Raw genomic sequence first — 21,275 nt, 5'->3', positions numbered from 1 at the left:
GGATGATTCCACTCCAATGTGTTGAAACAGGGAATGATTTATGTTAGGAAAGAGCTTCGACATACAAACAGAATCTTTTTCACTTGTTAAAAATATTCTATCTTTGGAGAATCTAAAAGATTTTCCATTGCTGAAAAGAGACATTATCCAATCACAGAAAATACTACAATAAAATGCTTGGAACATTTTTGAAAAGACAAGCATATCTGATTTTCGGAATAGTTTAGCAATGGCTCACAAACGATAAAAATACATAAAAATCTATTTATCCAAAGATTCGTGCTTTTGAATAAGAGTCTCTATTTTTGATAAATATGGTCTTGTGGCAATTACATCATATTCTTATTTGAGGAAGTTTTTCGAAATTAAACTGTTGATACACATAGCGATACAAGTATGCGTAGTCCATATCTCTGTATTTTTGTGGACTTCTTATTTTTGAGTGTGCCTCTAAATATGTTAGAGCAAGTGTGTCCATAGGATTATATTGGAGGGTTTTTGGGGGGAAAATATTATTTCATATATTAAATTTTTTGGAAAAAAAATTCAAAAATCAACAGCCAATCCCAAAAAGTGGGATTTTTTCGAAAATAATTTAAAAATATTAAATTTTTTGGAAAAAAACTTCACAAATCCACAAAATCTATATTTCAAATATGAAATTTTTAGAAAAAAAATAAATCGATAATTACTTTTTTTGGAGAAAAAATTCATAGCTATTCACGGTAAATTACATTTTTGGAAAAAAAAATCTTAAAATTCAATTCAATTTCAAATATTAAATTTTCTAGTAAAAAGCAAAAATTCCTTAATTTGGGGGGGGTACAGCCCCTGCAGACACCCCTGTAGAACTGTGTAACCACTACAGTCAAGACTTAACCATTCAGCATTGAGCGTGTGAGTGATATTAAAGAAAAAAGAAAAAAAAGGGAGAGGATATCGTTTATAGAGTTGTATAATATATGACTTACTGTTATGCAGAAAAAAGAAACCGACACTCAACATGGTTACCCTTACGATTTGAAGACTGCTGTTTTAAAAGGCAGTAGTTGAGGTTTTTTGACGTTTTGACAGAAAATCTTTTACATGCAAATGTGAGAGGAAGAAAACTAAACACAAATCCCACTCCGGATCTGCTAAGGGCATTGGTAGAAATTACTTGTTTATCGATCCACAATTCTACTTTGAGTCCAACAAGTACTTACACTTATAATTCTTCGATAAAAATTCAGTGTTTTTCTTCGTTTTTCACGTACAAGTGATTACTTTATGTTTATTTAAATGTTCTCTGTTCAAAAATAAAATATTAATGATAACAGCTTTATCATCTAAGTCATCTAATTGAGTTAGTTTCTTAACTTTTCACACAATCTTTTTAATTTTGTATTTATGTGGTCTACATTTTGTGATATACAAAATGCACTCCCTTATTGATAAAAGTATGTTCCAACAAAGAGTCTTATAATAATAAAGGCTCTACATGGACTAATCGGAGCAGCACCTTATTATATATTGCTTATCGGTCTCGATTCTTGTGCTTTTGTTCCTATATAGAATATACATTAAGAAAATACAAGAAATTAGCTTTAATCAATAAGTAAATTTTCTGAGTTTTTTTTTTCTTTTTTTGTGGAACAGCAGCGTTTTCAATTGATTTTTTTACGTTGCCTGGGTGATACAGTTATATCTTAGTTCCAAATAGCTAAGGGCTTCTTATGGATCTGAAAAAGTGGTTTTATGGACCAGACGGTGTAAATATAAGAAGGATGGGTTGATTATGGTAACTCGCACACGGCATTCGACCTCGCTCAGTACAGCCCACACAAAGAAGTACATAAAATCCAAAGAGAGAAACACCGATGACACTTTGTTTCATTTGATACTCATTGGGACCACAAAAATTGGCATTAACATCCAATCTATTGAGAGCAAGCAGGCCAAACCACAGGTCTCTCATTAGGTTTAGTTAATGTTGTTATTATTGAATGTATATAAGCTATTTGGACTAAATTTTTTTAAGAAACTTTTTTTATATGAAAGAATTAAAATTCCTTGTTTTCACTTTTTTAAGCAAATATTTAGTCTTTGTTGCTTATTAAAGACATGTCAAAATGCATTTATTTGCAGAAAATAGTTTATTTTAATGCAATAAACATACAGATATATTTTTTTCTTATTTAAAATCATTTGTAGCGTCTGCCATATAGAGTTATTTGAAGGGCTTGGTCATGTGGCGCTCCAATGATAGTGCTAAAAAAATTGGCCCTCTTTATCATAGATGTTGGGTTCACAAGAGATAGTCTGAAGAGGCTGTATTAAGGAATTTTTGCTTTTTAGTAGAAAATTGAATTTTGGATTATTTTTTCCAAAAAAAATATGTTTTTGTAAACTGCTGAGGATTTTCGAATTTTTTCCAAAAAAATTAATTTCTTGAGAAACGTTATGGATTTTTGATTATTTTTTTTCCAAAAAAATGGAATATTTGAAATTTTTTGTTAACAGCTGAGGATTTTTGAAATTATTCTGCAAAAAATTTAATTTTTTATGAATAGCTGTGTACTGTCGAGTTTTTTGTTTTTTTTCAAAATATTTTCGTAAGCAGCTATGGGTTTTTTTAGTTTTTTATTCAACAAAAAATTATTTTTTTGTTAACAGCTGAGGATTTTTGAAAAAATTTCTAAAATATAGATATATTTTTGCGAATAACTGTGGATTTTTGAATTTTTTTTTCAACATATATAAATTTTTGTAAACAGCTATGGATTTTTGAACTTTTTTTAAGAGCTGTGGATTTTTGAATTTTTTTTGCAAAATATTTAAATTTTTGTGAATTGCTGTTGATTTTTGAAACTTTTTACCTAAAAATTAAATTTTTTGAGAATAGCTATGGATTTTTAAAAATTTTTGTGCATAGCTGTGGATTTTTTTTTTTTTTTTTTTTTTTTTTTTTTTTTGCATATATATAAAATTTTGTGAATAGCTGTGGATTTTTTAAATTCATTTCCATTAAATTAAATATTTGAAATTTTTTTCTAAATAAAAAAAAAAGGGATTTTTTTCATGTTGACCCCCTTGAGGATGTCCTCATTTCCCTAAATTACCATCGATTGAAATTGAGTCTGTGGGATATCCCAAATCCAATTTGAAAATCAGACCCTGCTTTGACAACATTTTGAAGAGTAGAGGTAAGTAGGCTTTATCGGCTTGTTTTTAATATATACGTAAGAAACTTGCCTCAAAGGCTTGATTGGAGTCCCCAAATATGTAGATTGTATAGCCAAATATATTCAAAACCAAAAAACTGTCAAAAACTATAATTTTCATCAGATAGTAGTCACCTTTGATAAGGAAATAAATCGTTCTACATCATTGTATTATATTTTTAGAAAGCTGAATAATATCAAAATGCACCTTGCCAAATTTTTTTATCGATGTATATTGCATTAATTTTTTATGTCCATATGTATGATATTGTGAGTGAGAAAAACATATTTAGGCACAGAAATTACAAGGAACAAAGACGAATATATTCTTAAAGAAATACATAAATTAAGGATTTATATTAAATAATATCACGTCCTAATTTCATATTTTTGATTAGGCCTATAATTACTAATGCAGAACATAAAAAATATTTGTTCGTTCTTCGTTAGCAACGTCTTTAATCAATTTCTAGGATGCGAATAATTGCATAACTTTAACATTCCACAGCAATGATGCTATAAGCAGGAGATTCGTAAGTGGACCTTGAATGGGTGAATTGTCTTCTTGTAGAGACATAATATGGGCCCAGTTATGATAAGGATCTCGAAACCAATTTAGAAAGGACTTTGTTTCAACAAAAGGTGGAGTTTGTGCGAAAGCCCTTAAGATTTATCATTATACATGTATATTTTACTAGTATGAGCCTGTCTACGAACACATGGGGCGGGGACGCATTTGGACACAAAATGCTGGTGGTCAAATAATATAAAAATTCAAATAAATAATGTTATTCATAGCTTATGTTTGTCTATTTGAATCGAATGTAAAAGATCCTAATTTATTAAACAGGTAATGTTAGTCCCACAGTTACGCATGTTTTAAAGACAACCCAAGCAATATACCAAATAATGACTCATTAATTCATTTGTTCTAGGGAACTACGCATGCTTTAAAGAGAACCCAACCAATATACTAAATAATGAGTAACAGTTAACAATTATCAGATAGCTACGTAACAATCCTCTCAGTTTGTAGCTAAACAAAATTTGTGATATAATTTTTTTTTTTTATTTTTTATTGATGTTTTTTTTTGTCACAAGTAAATTCTCATAAGTGTTCATCTTAGACGACATAACTGGCTAATGCAAATAGTAGAATGAAGAATAAAGACTGTTGCTAGGCAGAAAAAAAAACTGGGGAGGAGGAAGAAGATTCAAAAGTTTATTTTTTGTATATATAAGACTAGTATGAGCCTGCCGTTCCATGGAGGCATGGGTGAAATGAAAGTGTGATGTTTATTTCAAAGTGTATTGATGTTAGGAACCACATCCAATATAAAAAGATGATGTTGTCTTAAGTAATCAAGAAGCTGAAAGACATACCTTTGAGAAAAAAAAATTATTTTATTAAGAAGAATAAAATATAAACATGTTATTGAATGAAATGCGTTATTTATAGAATTTCTTTAAACAGAATATTTTTTTTAAATACTTGATTTTCCTTTCTTCCTCCAAAACTAAGAAGTTTCAAATTATTTGGTGATGTTACTCGTTACATTGTAACCTAAAGTTGACCATGAGTAAAAAATGGTTGTGGCAAAAAGATTCCAACATGCTTTAAACTTTGTCCTTGGGATTTGTTTATTGTCATTGCAAAGGCTGAAATCACAGGAAACTCTACTCTCTTGAACTCCATGGAGAATTTTTTATGAGATGGAATAAAAGGAATTCGTGGTATGAAGACTCTTTGCTTAGCATTGCCACTACTTGCAATTTCACAATCCAATATTCTTGCTTGAAATCTTATTATTATTAATCTTGTACCATTGCACAAATTATTAACCTGATCAATATCTCGTATCAGCAGCACAGCCATCTCAATTTTAAGACGCAGTACGTGTGGAGGTATACCTGAAACATTTATTGTATTTAAATATTCAACTGCTATACACTGTTCATGTTGTTCGTTGATGTCTGCACTTAAGTACACCTTTTCTTCAACATAGAACATTTCAGTAACAAGATTATTGAGGGCAACCACGTTTTCAGTCTTAGGTGCTAATATTCTTCTTTGAATCAAATACTCGGGCTCACTTGTAATGCAACATCTTTTCTTGCAGGTTCATTATCATTTTGGCCGTTTCCTGATTGAGGTATAATTACAGCTACCTCAGGTATCGTCGGTGAGTTATATCTCCTGATATCAACAGAACAATGGTTGGATCTGCTCGTATAATCATCTCTTCTGGTTCTCATTCTTTCAAAACCATAAAGAAATTGTTTCACATATGGATTGCTATTATGCAGCATTTCCATCAGATTATACAGAACAAATGAATCCAGACCAACTGAATTGTCCAAGGCCATTTGCATTTGTAAACCTGTTATTGTTCCATCATGATTTTTTTGTTTTGCAAATGATGGTTGATATTTATTTGTTGGTTGCAGCAAAGGGTCAATTTTATGATGTAGTTTGCGATTTATTCGAAATATATACACACCTCCTTGCACATTTGCCAATTCCTTATCGTGCTGAACAACAAGTGAGCTGAAAGCCAATGCTGCATTATATTTTCGAATACTTTTTCTATATTGCTTTGCTCTTTCATCATGACGGGTAAATAGTTCTTTTAAAATAATTGGAGGTTGTGGAATTGATGGAAGTACAACCTTACTATTACGACAACACAATGCATATTTTTCTTGCTTCCAATTCCTGGCATGACAATGTTGATCTTCTACATTCATTTTATCAAACCTATGGCACTTCTTTTCTTCAATTATTTTAGAAACATCAAATTGATCAATATTTCCCCACCAGGCTTCATTCAAAGGATTTGTTCGACGTTGTCTATTCTTATTCTTGCTTCGTCTTGCTTTTTCATTTTCAACTTGTGTTTCATCCATATTTTCAACTCGGCGTCTGCTTCCATTGTTTTCAATTTGATCCAAAGCCATACTTTCTATAAGATTTGATCTTCTGTGACTTTCAACACGATCCAAAGTCGTATTTTCCGCCCAATTTGAACGTATATGATTCTGAATCCGTTGCTCACTCATATTTTTCACTCTATTTGACATACGATCAATCATTGGTCTCCGTCTTCTATTTGATAGTGCAGAAAGTTTTTCAATAGATGCGTGTTTCTTAGCTGGAGTCATTTTGCTAAACCTACGCTTTGTTGTATTTTTATTCTCAAGACGTATTTTCTTTTCTTCGTTTGTTTCTTCAGGTGGAGTTGTATATTTTAGTTTTATTTCTGGTGGTGTATAGTCAATATTTTTATCTGTCAAATACTTTAAGAAATAAATATAGATAATTTATGTTTGTTTATGTAAATTTAATATAAAAGTATCTAAGTTATTCCAGAAGAATAGTTAAAAAACCAAAAACTCGAATACATTTATCCGTAAAACCCAGAAAACAATTAAAACCGAACTTTATTTTTGGTGTAGTTTTCATGAAAAAAAACCCGAGTTTAAATTCGTCAAAATGACTCCTGAACGGGTATTGTGTGCGCCGATACTCCCACAGTTACGCCTGCTTTGAAGACAACCCAATAAATTGCAAAGGTAACAATTGCTAAAGTTTTGGTAAATCAAATAATCAGTAACAGTAAACAATCACCAGATTTCTACGTAACAATCCTCTCAGTATCTAGCTAAACCAAATTTATAATAAATATTTTTTTTTTATTTTTTTGTCTATGTTTTTTTAATCACAAATAAAAGTTTATTATAATAACCTTTGTAAATTAAACCCTGTTCAACCCCAGGTCAATAAACTAACCTACTCCTAACTTGCCTAAAGTAAATATCTCTTAATACATGCACCAACTACATAACAACTTCAAAATTACTTTACCTCTAAATAAATTAGTATCCTGCGTAATATCCAACACTTCAATAGAATAATTATGGGCCATAGGTACTTTCAAAATATTACCAAAGTGATATGTCAAATTAGTTATAACTTATACGATGTCACTATTTGGCTTTATTGAACAGATTAAAATCTTATAAGTGCTCATTTGAATTGCAGCAATCCAAGACGAATTAGCTTATTAATCTACTTTTATTATTATTGAACAGATTGAATGCTCATAAGTTTCAAGAAGAAAAAAATGACTGTTGGTAGGCAGCAAAAAAAACGGAGGTTGAGATAGGTGGAAGCATATAGATAAGTTTCTTTTTGTATATATAAGATGTATAAAGTGTGAAAATAAATACAAGTTGCTCCCCTATTCATAAAGTCATGCAAAAGTTTTGAGATCATTTTTTCAGTGTATATTACAACAATTTGTTTAGTTTTCCTATCTACAGAGATCCGGGAGTCTCCTCTTTTTGTTTACGTTAAATTCAAAAAATTAGAATGTATATCATGTCAAAGGCAACCTTCTACCGTGTCAAGAAGCGCCTGGATCTCAGAGAAGCCCCCAGGAGTTCAAGTTCAAGATAATTAATTACTAAAGCTGAAACAGACATAAACGTCAATTTCTCAAGTGTTACGGTGTCATGGCGCATCATAGAGGGCGGTGTTGTCTCTCTACGAGCCCATAAAGTACCACTTCTCACTACAGAGATTTAAAAAAGTGAACCATTAATTCGGTTCCAGTTTCTCTAGGCGAACTTTAGGCCTCTCCATCATCAGATATGAATCCCTTGAATTATAGTATCCGGTATCAAGTAAAGTCTTAGGCCTGCAGAATCCAACACCCAAATGTTGAGGCCTGAAAACAATCTGTCATTGAGCAGTAGGGTGTCATGTTAGAAAGTATCTGCATTAAGTTCCATCTCCCTCTTAAAGAAGAATTATCTCCTATCCTTGGTGTAAATTATTTTAAAAATATATTATAAAATAAATATACATATTTGAATTGAAATATATTCCATGTACCAATACTATTTTAAATGTATAAGGTTCTCCTCTTTTTCGCAGTAATTCATTCCCCCCCAAAAAAAAAAAACACCCATATAACAGGCAGCTGACATTAACAAGAGTATTAATTCCGTAATAATATATTTCTTGCTCCCGCCTTTTCCTCACGCTCTTATCCATATCTACTTATGGTTACTTTCTCAAGAGAGCTACCCGAATGGTGACGAGTTCGAACATTAGGCTTTGTACTTTTCACATTTTTAGGCTCATACCCGTAATGTTCATACAACAGATGTCTTCCATAAATAATTGTGTTCGTTATGTATCCAATTTTTTCACCAGAATTCATGAAGGTTTTGTAGTTAGTTATGGTGTTGGCCATTTAAATTTGGACAAAAATTGATCGAACGTTCTTACAGTCACGCAAAGCATGATCGGCCCCATTTTGCATTCAATATTCAAACCAGTGTATCTCATACACTGTATATAAGAATCTGGATTTTATTTGGTTTTGAGTTAAATGGCCATGGATACTTGCATATTATGCAAATCCATTTCTTGGAACTTAAGTAGAGGTTCGACTGCGTATTCAAGTTCATCCTATTTTAATAAATTACGTTTTTTATCTGTAATGAATATTTAATACGTATTATGTCGATAAATCCAATATATTGAAAAGGGAGATTGTTTCCAAGTCGACGACGCAAGCTTTTTTATGTATAAGCTGAATGTACAATGTACTATCTGATTGTAACACAAGTTGCAACCAAAAACTAGGTTATGCATTACTTTAAATCAACGATATATATCTTTACAACTTGCAATAATTGAAGTTCCATTAGGTATTCAAAATATTATATGTCCAATAATGAAGTTATCTGATGAAAATTACTATTCGACGCCGATTAATATTAGCGTGTCCTGCGGCTAAATAGTGTCATCGACATTATTAATAATTTCTTATGAATGTTAGTGTTTTCGTTCAAAAAATAAGTATAGCTATTATTAGCAGGTTCATCAAGTCATCCAAAAAAAGACGCAATATCAATTTCGAGAAGAATTATCAATGGAGCAGTCTGAAAGATCTACTATCATTAATCTTTGCTATGCCCACAACACGATTGTGAAACTTACAAGGATCACTGGATTCCATTGGACGACGTTTTCCAGAATTATGAAGGCTTAGGATGATAGTAGTAAGACTGAAAAATAAATGATTGAACCAAATCCACACTCCTATGTTTCTAGCCGGACTTAAGCTAACAATAAATGCTAACCCCATTATATCAATGTCAGACCTGACAATGAACCTATCAGTTTCCGAACGAACCATTTAAAGAGCTGTGAAATATCTCTACTACACTTTTTGGGTGCATGTCAAGGGGAAGGCCTGCAGTGTCCGTCAACCAATCACCGAGGCTTTGAAAGACACTGTCAGCCAGCACTGGGATGCCATGACAGCGGACTACATTCGTAAACACACATCTATTTGTGCTAATAATTTTTTTGAAGTAATATTCCTAATTAATTAATTATATCTTGTTGAAGTTCGAAATTCAAAGAGTTCAGATTTAAATGGACCGCCCGGTATAATTAGGGTTGTATATCGTAAGCAACTCCGGAAAATGAACATGGTAACCCTGCCAATTTGAAAAATAGCTGTCGTTAGATTAGTATCGTGTCAGTACACATATATGTATATAGGTTTAAAAAATATGACAATGGAAGATCACACTCTCTTTGTAATTTCAACCTGAACAGCATTATTTATTTTCCAAAGCTGTTATACATTATTATTTTTTTCTGAAAGAGAGAACAAGTGCGTGAAATATGACGAATAAATGCAGGCATAATTTTAAGTCCTAGTTGGACTCTGAGTAGAATTGAGGATCGACAACGGGTTAATTCCTGCCTATATCAAAGCTAGATACGGAGTGGGCTATGCGAGTATCTCCCTCATCTCATAGCTGCTCGCAGCTAATGTAATGAAACGTCATGACAGCTAAGCTGATATCTTCTAAGCCATTTTTCAAACTGTCAGGATGACTACCTTAATTTTAGCTTTCTTTTTTTTTTAAACATACCAGTAGGCATAATATTTGAACCTATGTTTATGTATACTTAGATATACTACTTTTGGAGAGGATCAAAATCGGACAAAAATCAGGGAACAGGAATAAAAAAGGAAAAGTGTTTCGGATCTTCTCGACGCAGATGTTGATACAAAAAGAATTTCAGACTTTGTCGGCGTGACCGTAGGGACAGTCTGGAACATCAGTGTGGCCAAGGAGAATGGGAAAAGAATCAAGAAGAAGGCAGGAAGTGGAGGAAAAGGTTTGAAGCGAGATGAAACATTTCTCAAGTCCCTGGAGGCCGCTTGGCTGAGGAGTTCAACCTGGACGAGATCCCCATCAGGAGGGCAGTTCATGATGAAATTGGTCTTAAGAGCTTTGTCAGGACTCCAAGACATCTCCTCACCGTCAGTAGGAAGGTCTTAAGGCTTGAGAGATGCAAAAAAAGTCCTTAATTACTTGAAGAGTCATCTCTCGACTGTAAATACGGTGCCCCCAGCCGTACGGCATTGAGATACAGAACTTCTGCAATGAACACTTTGCTGACTTCTGGCACTAGACCTTCTGGCCTTCTTCCAGTCCTAATCCAATCCCCTCGACTTTAGTGTGTGGAGAGTTTTAGAGAGCAAGGTTGGGAAGAATTCCCATAGAAATGCGCAGGAGCTCAAGACCAGAGTTAAGAAGAAATGGGCCAACATTTTCGCCAACTATATTGTGACAACCTTCGCCATGTTCCAACCGCATGTGGAAGCAGTGATAGAGCCTGGAGGCGGCCATATTGAATCATTTTTGCCAAGATTGATTGCTAAAAGTTTTTTCTATAATATTTTTCATTATACTTTTCTAATAAAAAGTTATTAATGTTTTGGTTTTGCTTCTTCATCGCAGAAAATTTCACTATCAGGCTCTGAATATAGGCAGGAAGGACGAAAAAAGGGAAATTATATCAATATGATTGACTTATCATTTTTCAACCATTGATTAATTAAGTTAATAGTCAGTCCTGGTCTTTGATTCTGAATTGTTTGCATTCAGTTGATCTATCAATTTTTGGGATTTCAAATATTATGTCAAAATAAAAGAGTTACTTAAAATACCACCGATATAGAATAGACCGATCTGGCTGAAAGTTTGTGCGTGTTCTTCCAAGAGATGCTACTAACAAAACATAACCTCGATACTGGTGTGTCTTGACGAGGGAGAGACACAAACTTATTTATAGTTGGAGAGATCCAGGATGAACGAGATACTTAAGGAGAAGAAATGTGTGGAGGAGTAAAACACTTTTTACAGAAACATCTGTATTATTTATTATACAAAACCATACTCTAATTTATTTACAAAATACACAACTATTTATACTATGTAAAATGCAGTACTTTAATACATACAAGAAGATAAGAATAAGGGGAAAGGAAATATGAAATACATAACAGATACACGCCAGTAGTTCCATCTCTGAGACTTTGCACGGACTTTTCAAACGGCTCTTGTACTCATTAACTATTCCTATTAAATTATTATTTATTAATTATGTCATCATTATTTTCTTTGTTTTCTTCTTCTCCTAGCAGTAAAGTTTATAACCGATCATATAAAAACATGAAAAGGCAGGGAATATGTCATGCGGCAAAATCTCCTCGAGGCAAAAATACCGGCCACGATTTATTTTATTATGCATTATTTCACAGATTGACACCAAAGAGAGGCCTGAGTTATAAGAGAGATTTGAACATAACAACGATCTTTTAAAGAAAGAAAAAATAAAATTGCACACACAAGAATTGTTTATTTATTTATAATAATTACACTGTGATTTTTCTCTACAAAATTCCCATTACTGGATATATGTAACGTATATGATAACCCTCAAATCACAAATAAGTTTCAAGTATTATTTTCTTGAAGTAGCGTGAGTCAGATAGTTTTGTTTATTGGAATCTTATTATAAAATGTTGAGGATTTTCCTTTTTATCAAAGAGCGTGTACAGTTAAAGCTCATATTAAAAAGAAAAGGTTTAGTAAGGAGCGTGTGTAGCTAAAGCTTAGCCAGACATCGCTCTAGAAACTCATGTAATCCCTGGCTCATCACGTCATATTTTACTATTATTATTTTATTCCTTAGGAGATAACATCTAAGTATTGAGTTACAATGTCTGAGTATGCCCATATTAACGGAGAGTAACACTGATGATTTCTTGGGACTTATCTTTAATATTATTAATGCAAAGTTTGTCTGTTCGCCGCCGCTCAGTAACTCTGCATAATGTCTGATACTACCGCTAATAAATAAATAAACAAGATATTAAGGGGATCAAGGTTAATAAAAATACAAAGTTATACCAAAATGCGTGTACGACTGATGTTTGACTTCCACCACGCATTTATAAATTGACGGCATAGAATATAATTAGCTGCATGTTTTGTCAAAATCTGTTTGTTTAGCTCAGCAGTCGTACGCAACATCAAATTAAAAATTCTAGCAATCCCGATTACATGATGGTCTAACCTTGTAATTTTATTAACCTTGAAAGGGATAATCATTTGATAGATAGTAAGGTATAAGTCCTTTAATTGGTAGTTCACTATTTTCCTTAATATTATCAGGTTTGTGAACGGAACGCAAAATTGAACAGCGTCCCTTGGAAAGTGCGTTCAGTGAAGTGAACACTGAACAGAATTGATTTTTTTGGAACGTTGAACACTAAAAATGAGATTTTTGCGTTCTCTTCCAATGGTACTCACAAAAAATTCAAGAAATCAAGTCCTTTTTTTACTCTTTTAAATATGATTTAAAGGGATGATAAAGAAAGGCGAACACTTGGGACACCTATTTTGTGGTTGTGGTACGGAGGGCTGAGGGGGCACTTTTTGAATACCCTTTTCCAGTATGAAAGTTTCTGGTACTTTACCTTAACTCGGACATATGAACATTTGGAAAGTGTAATCGAGAAAGAACTAGAGGTTTTATCTAATTTTCCCGACGATGGTCCTTAATTCGGACTTTTAGTTATGTGTATCGAAAAATAATGAAAAAAGGTGTGATTTTTTTTTTTCGTTTTTCTTATTATCATTTTATCTTTAACCAATATCATATATGTGAAGAGATTGTTTTACATTCAATTAAAATGTTTGTTTGGTTTTGTTATTCAGAATTATAAACAAAGACATGCCTGTTGGGCTTTCAAAAAAAGAACAACATAGTGTTGAACGAGTGGCCTATACATATATATTATTCAAAAGAACAATAATTATAAAGTTATTTCTCAAAATGTCTACCCTCTGCTGCCACCATGGCCTCAATCCTGGGCCTGAAGGCTGCGCACACCTTCACGAAGTGTCCCTCGTGTGCGGAGTGGAGTCCTATTGGAAGACATAGTTTCCCTCTGTGTAATTGGACTTCACCCAGAGTAAGCCCACCTCCTTCCGGGCGATTCCCAGTATCATCGCGGAGGCTGGTAACTGAGTCTAGTTTACCGGCAGAATCTCAATGACTCTGTAGGTGAGGTAACCTTTTGGCCTCCATCTCAACAATGAGTGAAGGTGTTTTAGTCAATTGTAGCTCATTTGAATGCTAATATTCACCAAATTATTATATTGAAAAATTAAGAGGCCTAATTCTCAAATGAGGCCTCTCTGACACTATCAGTAGAAGTCGCGATTTGCTGTCTTACAGTGTACATATATGGTACTACCTTATGATTGAAACGCGGAACGGAAATAATAATATGGACGGAACACCAAAATGACTGATTATTGTGAAAAAACTGATTTAAAAAGATGGAAAAGAGCGTACTTATAACGTTTCCGGGGATTATATAATATTTTATAATACGACCTTTACATCATCAATAGTCTTTATAATAAATACAAGATTTATACTTGGGTAAGCCTATTCTGCTTTTTAGGCTTGTATTTCTCCCTCTCGCAAGTCTCAGTGTCTTTTTATAAACAGAGCCTATGTTTTAAACATCCAGTGTATTTTTAAGTTAACGCATGCGCGCCTACTACTTTGAGTATACTTAGTCTTACTGCAAATTATTATTAAGATCATTAATAGAGAAACAAAACGTGGTTTTTGCATGGTATAAACGTACTTGATTGACGTATTAAAATGGTTCTCAAGGTTTGCATGATTGGCTCTGGCAATTTTGCCAGTGCTTTGGTTATAAATGTTGGGGATAATGTCAAGGCAAACCCTGAAACATTTGATCCAATTGTCAACATGTGGGTCTTTGAGGAGGATATTAATGGACGTAAATTAACGGAAATAATCAATGAAGAACATGAAAATGTTAAATATTTGCCAGGAATAAAGCTTCCCTCCAATGTAAAGGCCGTTCCAGACGTTTTGGAAGCGGCTGAAGGAGCCGATATTTATATTTTTTGTCTTCCACATCAATTTGTTTCGAAGTGAGTCGAGTATCAGTCAAGGGATCATTTAAATAGGGTGTGACCAAATGTTTTCTTTCGCCTCTCTTTTTACTTTCTGTAAATGTTTGCTTTTAAGAGTTTTATCTTAGATCATAAATATATATATCTTTTAAAAACCAATAACCAAAACTTATCAATTTTCAACCCGCCTACCCTAATATCGACACAGTTCAGTTGCTCAGTGTCCTCTTTTTGTAATTTAAAATACGCTCATCCTAATTTAACTTATTTGAAAACCTTTCAAGTACTCAAAATAATAAAGTTTTGATTTTTTTAAATAGATCTTGTTCAGTTTTGAAAAGTCAAGTCAAGGCAGGAGCCATTGGAATCTCCTTGATTAAAGGCTTTCAAATCAAAGATGGAGAATTAATTTTAATGTCTGAAGAAATCAGTAATATGCTCAATGGGATGCCAGTGAGTGTTTTGATGGGAGCAAACTTAGCTACAGAAATCGCAGAGGGTAAATTTTGTGAATCGACCATCGGATGTAAAAGCTACGAAAATGGAAAAACTTTTCGCTCACTTTTTCAGACCAATATTTTCCGAACACAGATAGTGGAGGGGGATCGAATAACTGTGGAAATGTGTGGAGGTCTCAAGAATATAATTGCTGTTGGAGCTGGATTCTCTGATGGAATGAAGATGGGTAACAATACAAAAGCAGCAATTATTCGAATGGGTATCATGGAAATGATTGAATTTGTCAAACTCTATGAGCCAAATACACAAATTAGTACATATTTAGAAAGTTGCGGAGTTGCCGACATTATGACTACGGCCTACGGGGGTCGTAATCGAGCTTTGTCGGAAGAGTTTGCTAAGCAATATCCGAATAATTCTTTTGAAGATTTGGAAAAGGAAATGCTCAATGGTCAGAAGCTTCAAGGTCCACTCACTGCCAAGGAAGTGGCTAATGTTATCAAAACCAAAAAATTGGAAAAAAAGTAAGTTCCACTAATCATAATAATATACTTAATTTTGCATTAATGTACCAAACTTTAGATTCCCTTTATTTGTCACTATCAATGCAATTTGCGAGAAGGAAATTCCTCCACAAGATCTCTTGGAAAGTGTCCAATTTACTACCTATAAATTTGTTAAGTAGTCATTAAAATTTTTCAATAATAACAATTATCACATGATAATATAATATTTATGACTGAGTTTTTGAGTACATTTTGATTAAATAGAAGAATATAATATTTGTTACATTCAGATATGATATACTATATTAATATGTAAATAGTATTTTTTTTTAAATATTGTATGATTCACAACCTCTGATCAATAATAATATTTCGGAGCACTTCATTATTTAAAATATCCTCAGCTATTTCTGCAAATTGGCTTTTTGTCTTGCAGGTTAAATTTCGTAACTCTTTCCTTAATTTCCTTTTCTTTAAAATTATACGAATGTCCTCAATTTCATTCATGGACTCAGATTTACAGTTGCAAACAAAGTGTCCACAAATACTGACCTTTTTGTCAACTTCAATTAACTTTGAACCCGAGTCAGAAAGATACGATATCAAACCTTCAACTAAAATGATTTGTTGTGCTTTATTAATAAGTTCTTGCATCATCCCAATGTGTCTCAATTCGCTAAGATCGGAAACAATTATTGCGACTAGTAAATTGATGAGTACGAGACTTCCAATGAATATCAGACCCACCAATAAGACCATTGTGAACGCCAAAGATACCATATCTTTTTCATGGGCAACATAGAGTTCATTAAACTCAAACTCTCCTAACGTCATTACAAGAGTTTTTAAAATGGCCTTGATTGGATTCTCAAAATGATCATTTGGCTTTGAGTGTGAAATGATAAAAAACCCAAAGGCGAAACCAACTATTAATACAACCAATGTTAGTACACTTCGATAAAGATGTTTTGTTATGCTGTAGAACATGAGACTTATTCTGCCTCCAAGGAGTGGATAGCGACCCATCAAAAATATAAGCTCTAGATATGAAAGACAAATTCCTATAGCAGAGAGCCATTTGAAAGTTTCTACATCACGTTGGGTTATTAGGGAGAAAGATACTATTGCGATAATGGTTAATTCTAGCCAATTTTCGAATTCTCGGAAATAAGATTTAGGACGAAGAGCAAGTAGTTGTATAACTTCTTGTAGAAACAAAAAAACAAGGCATATAGTGAGACCAATTTCAATTGAGCAAACGAGCTTCTTATATGAAGATAATCCTTTTTCGTTTTTCGGAGCTTTACATCGAGAGAAGGTTGATTTGAGACGAAGTTTCTTTTGCTTTTCAAATTCTTCGTCTTTTGGAAAAAGAAAAGGACTTCCTGCACCTGCAGAAACATCAACGTCTCCAAAACTCCTCCTTAAACTTGTTACAGGAACACAAAAGCCGCCTCCATCATTGAGTGTAAGGTCTTCAACGTTGAGTGACACTTTCTTGTTTGAGGGTCGATAAAAAATATCACCCAAAAACGCAGAGTAAATCAATAGAAATATCAAATATATTAAGAAATTCAGAAAAAAGAACCACTTGACTTTTCTCCATTTCATTTTTATAAAGGTTCTAAGCGTTGGATGCTCAAGAAGTTTCATGACGTTGCCATTTGACTTGTAATGTAGGATATCTCTAATGATATTCACATCGATTTGTTCGAGATTCATCACAATATTATTACCTCCCTCAGTTTTTCCATCAATATTTGAGATTTCTATACATTTGTCCAATTTTTGTGAGGCTAAGGAAATCCCATTAGTGGATGGATTGGTGAGTATATGATGAAAAGCCGTTTTTCCGCTTATTGCAGACTTTTGCCCTGAAAATGTTGGATAAAACATGTTAAATTGATTTTTTTTTTTAAATCCCTCACATAAGTAATGTTGATCCAAGTGTTTCATAATCAGCTCAGAACTTTTACTTTCCCCCATGATCTGAAATGCCGCTTCCACCTTGGGACTAATTTTTTTACTCTTATTAGTACTTGCTGAAGAACTCCTTGATGAAGAAATAGATATCGCGGATGTTCTCGTACTTTTGTCATCTTGTTCAGAGTCTTCCTTATAGAATAAAGCTTTAAATAGAATACAAATTAAAATTCCCTAATTGTATGAAAAAAATAATGAATAATATTACCTTCTTTATTAATTCCGTCTTCGACTTCCTTCATCCTATGCGTTTGTACAACTAACTAAATCTATACAATATGATTCTAAGGTATAGAAAAAGGCCCGCTTTCCAATTATATTATAATAATAGTACCATCCACCATACCTTAAGAGCTAATTCATTTGTTTCTTCTTTTTTTGCAAGTCCTCTTTTGGATTTGACCTAATTATATTAAGTAATGAACTTTATTCCACAAATAACGCAATATTTATTATATAAAATATTTAAATAATTAATTATTATATCAACTTCGAGTGATTTTTGTCTGAATTAAATTGTAAGCAAACATACGTTTCAAAAAAGAATTCCCCTTCAATTATCGGTATCAATCCTAAAGTAACTATAAATTTTATAAGCAAATACGCTTTTGTTCATTCAATACTAGTAATATTTTATACTTCAAATAATACTCCCTTTGGCTTAGAAGCAGGTGAAAGCATGTGGGATTATTCCTACAAAAACATAACCCTAAAAAAAAGGATGAACAAAGGTGGAAAGAAGTCCTTATACTACAAGTCCAAATCAGTTTCAAGTCTTTGAACATATTTTTCAGTGAGTCCAATTCTAGTCCTTAGAAAATAAAAGATACTGTAGAATAATTCGTATCCATTTAATAAAATTAAAAGGACTTTCAAGTTCAAGTCAAGACACGTAGCTTAGATTTTAAGTGGAAATCGAGTCCCAAGTGAAACTTTTAGTGAAATTACAATGGTTTTCCTTGATATCCTATAAAAAGGCTTAAGAATTAAGATACTCAAAAAAATTCAAAGTCCTAACCAAATTCGATATGAAAAACTAATTATAGACTGGTTATCAGATTGTTGATAAATAATATACTTAGATATTGATCTTAAAATATTATTTGTGCATTTCATACTTAACTGTAGGTCAATAATACATTATTGAACAAAGTTCGTATTGGTTTTGTGAGAGAAAATGCCGACACTCTTATTATAGTGGTGACCCAATTATAAAAAAATGCAATAACAGTAGTTTTCTTCCTTTCAATTAGTAGAAGAGGCCCACTTCGACGTTTAAATAAATCTAGATTGAGTAAGACAAGAGATAATATATTTCAAAGATATTTAGACACACGAATATTTGAAATAAGGAACATAAACTAAAGGGAAAAAAGATTACATATACCAAGAGCTACCACATAGCATATATTCAATAATGCACAGCTCTAAAAAAAAGCCTAATAAATGCCAATAGAGTTAAACACTCACATAATATAATATAATAATGAGCACGAATATTGAGTTTTAAAATATTTGTATAAAATATTTCGATAGGATTAACAAAATATATATTGAATTACAATTATTTTTACATATTGTATAATTGGTCAATGTATTTCAAGCACGTGATAATTTCTTCTGAGTCCTGCTTGAGTGGAATCATTCTAAAAAAATAAGGAACAATAAATATTAATGAAGATCAGGGTTTCAATTGAAAAAAGAAAGAAAAAAAGGATTTAAATTCAATTTACTAGATATTTAAGTATATATAATAGAATGGATAAAAGCAACGTACTTGTTCTTTATGTCAAGGTAAACCTCATCGCTCCACTCTCCCCTCTTTAAAGAGTGCATGCAATTAGCAGATAAGGATTTAAAGCATTGCTTTCGAATATTATTGTGAGGAGGATTATCCCATACCGGAGTTGTCCGTACATAAGCCCATGCCATAAGAGAGTAATCCAGGAGTGCAGGCCATTGATTGGCCTCAAGAAGCACCTTTCCTTGATCAATAAGTGTTTTTTTAAAAGCAAGCAAATGAGTGGCGACTCGATTATAAGCCATGGAGTCCGTTTTAGACTCTAAACGAGTATTGGGGAGGGCTTTATAGACATTGCGCTTTAAGTAGTTGAGGCGTTCTTCACAGGGAGCGAGATCCGGGGACGGCATTATTTGTCGTATATCTTCTGCAAGCTCTGGCTTCTTCTCCATGAGTCTGGAGACAAGAGAGACCAATTGATCCGGGGATAAGCCTTTCAGTGCACATGAAACAGATTCCACTGACTCCAGCCGGAATTTCTTGGTGATGGGACTCCTTTTAACGGGACTGGGAGGAGAATCTGTGAGTGTGAGTCGTTTACGAGGTGAAGATCGAGTGGGTAGGAGAAGGAGTCTTCCAGAAGTGGCTCGTTTACCTCTATAAGGGGTTAAATGGACATCAGGACTAAAAATGAGGGGAGTGGAACGACGGCCACGGGCCTGAATCACCATTTCGTCAGGGCTTGGAGTCAGCATACAGACATCAGAATCTGATACACAAAAGATACATTAGTCGATTAATATTTCAATTAAACTCAATTAAAATTACTACCATGATCCGGAGTCGTGGCGAGGAAGGATGGATTGTTGGTGATGGTAGAGGCAGTCATATTATCCAGCACTCCACCTCTTCCACGATGTCTTCGCCGAGTTGTAGGCGAGAGAGGAAACAAGTGCGTTCCTTCCGGAGCTTCCATTTTTAAATATCCACAAGATTAAATAATAGTAATATTAAAGAACTCAATGAACTAAGCTAAGGAGAGGACAACAGAGACGAGTCTTTGAAATAATGAAAAACCAAGCTTCCCTCCAAGTTTATCTTTAAAAAAAAATACAACAACCTATAGCTGCATAGCATTGCTGCTCGCTCCTCGACCACCCGGCCAGCTCTTCTACGCTTACCTTTTTTTAAATACTAAACTATTATGTACTTTAAATAAACTAACATCAACACTCCATCGCAACTCCACTTCGTAGCAATTTAGTCCATAAATTCTCGAAAATGCCCTCATATACTTTATTCATGCCGTTAAATATAATGCAAGGATCCAATATAATCCCATTTTCTTATCGATAAAATGCTTCAAATCACTCAAAACCCTTTGGTCTGATTTTAGGAGTTTAAATACGCTTAAGTCAGTTTAAATATTATGCGTGCGGGTCAAAGAAAAAAAAACAAGGATAAAAAACTAACCACCTAAAAACAACGCTACGAACCTAACAACAACAACAAAAAATTCCTTTTAAATGTCTAGCGACGCTGTCCTTTTAAATGCAATATAAAAGAAAATTATTTAAAAACTTTTTTGTTAGCATTTTTTCTCTCTTTAAAGAAAAATGGTTTTTGAGGAGGACTGAAAGGATATAGGGGGACTTATAATAGTCTCTATAACACATTTTTGAATAGGTTAAGCTAAAAAATTGAGTAGTTATGTGTTTTTAAATGACTCCAACTTGTAAATGTATTATAAATCCTGCAAAATGAAATACAAAATGTTTTCAACCAAGTTTTTACCAAGAAAGTAAATGGAATAATAATGTAACCGATAGTCATTTTTGAAATATAATACATATAGCGGGACTAAAAACAAAGAAAGAGAAAACGGAACGTTTTACGCGGGAAAATAGATTAGATACAGGAGGGATTATGACGTTAGAGGTTGGATCATTGACGTGTACACTCTACCTACATAAATAGTATGTTAACATAAAGTTCAATATCCTCACTTTTTGCGAAGATTATTATGTCTCATATTCA

The 21,275-nt window shown here is 33.0% G+C and overlaps 3 protein-coding genes across 3 annotated transcripts; 1 reads left to right on the top strand and 2 right to left on the bottom strand.

The window, feature by feature from the left end:
- Positions 1-14,091: 14,091 nt before the first annotated feature.
- Positions 14,092-15,803, top strand: LOC121115310 (glycerol-3-phosphate dehydrogenase [NAD(+)], cytoplasmic). Its single transcript, XM_040709532.2, has 3 exons — positions 14,092-14,567; positions 14,870-15,532; positions 15,591-15,803. The coding sequence occupies exons 1-3, from the start codon at positions 14,269-14,271 to the stop codon at positions 15,691-15,693; spliced, it is 1,065 nt and encodes a 354-aa protein (XP_040565466.1). The 5' UTR covers positions 14,092-14,268; the 3' UTR covers positions 15,694-15,803.
- Positions 15,728-17,858, bottom strand: LOC121115309 (transient receptor potential cation channel subfamily A member 1). Its single transcript, XM_040709531.2, has 3 exons — positions 17,706-17,858; positions 17,443-17,643; positions 15,728-17,388 (listed from the first exon to the last, which is right to left on the bottom strand). The coding sequence occupies exons 1-3, from the start codon at positions 17,737-17,739 to the stop codon at positions 15,860-15,862; spliced, it is 1,764 nt and encodes a 587-aa protein (XP_040565465.1). The 5' UTR covers positions 17,740-17,858; the 3' UTR covers positions 15,728-15,859.
- Positions 17,859-18,792: 934 nt separating this feature from the next.
- On the bottom strand, positions 18,793-20,666 carry LOC121115307 (uncharacterized). Its single transcript, XM_040709530.2, has 3 exons — positions 20,070-20,666; positions 19,275-20,007; positions 18,793-19,143 (listed from the first exon to the last, which is right to left on the bottom strand). Exons 1-3 carry the CDS (start codon positions 20,212-20,214, stop codon positions 19,068-19,070), a joined length of 954 nt encoding a protein of 317 aa, XP_040565464.1. The 5' UTR covers positions 20,215-20,666; the 3' UTR covers positions 18,793-19,067.
- Between the last annotated feature and the right edge of the window lie 609 nt (positions 20,667-21,275).

Source organism: Lepeophtheirus salmonis, chromosome 3, assembly GCF_016086655.4.
Source record: "Lepeophtheirus salmonis chromosome 3, UVic_Lsal_1.4, whole genome shotgun sequence".
In the NCBI taxonomy this organism is placed as follows: domain Eukaryota; kingdom Metazoa; phylum Arthropoda; class Copepoda; order Siphonostomatoida; family Caligidae; genus Lepeophtheirus; species Lepeophtheirus salmonis.
This window is presented reverse-complemented; position numbering and strand designations above follow the sequence as displayed.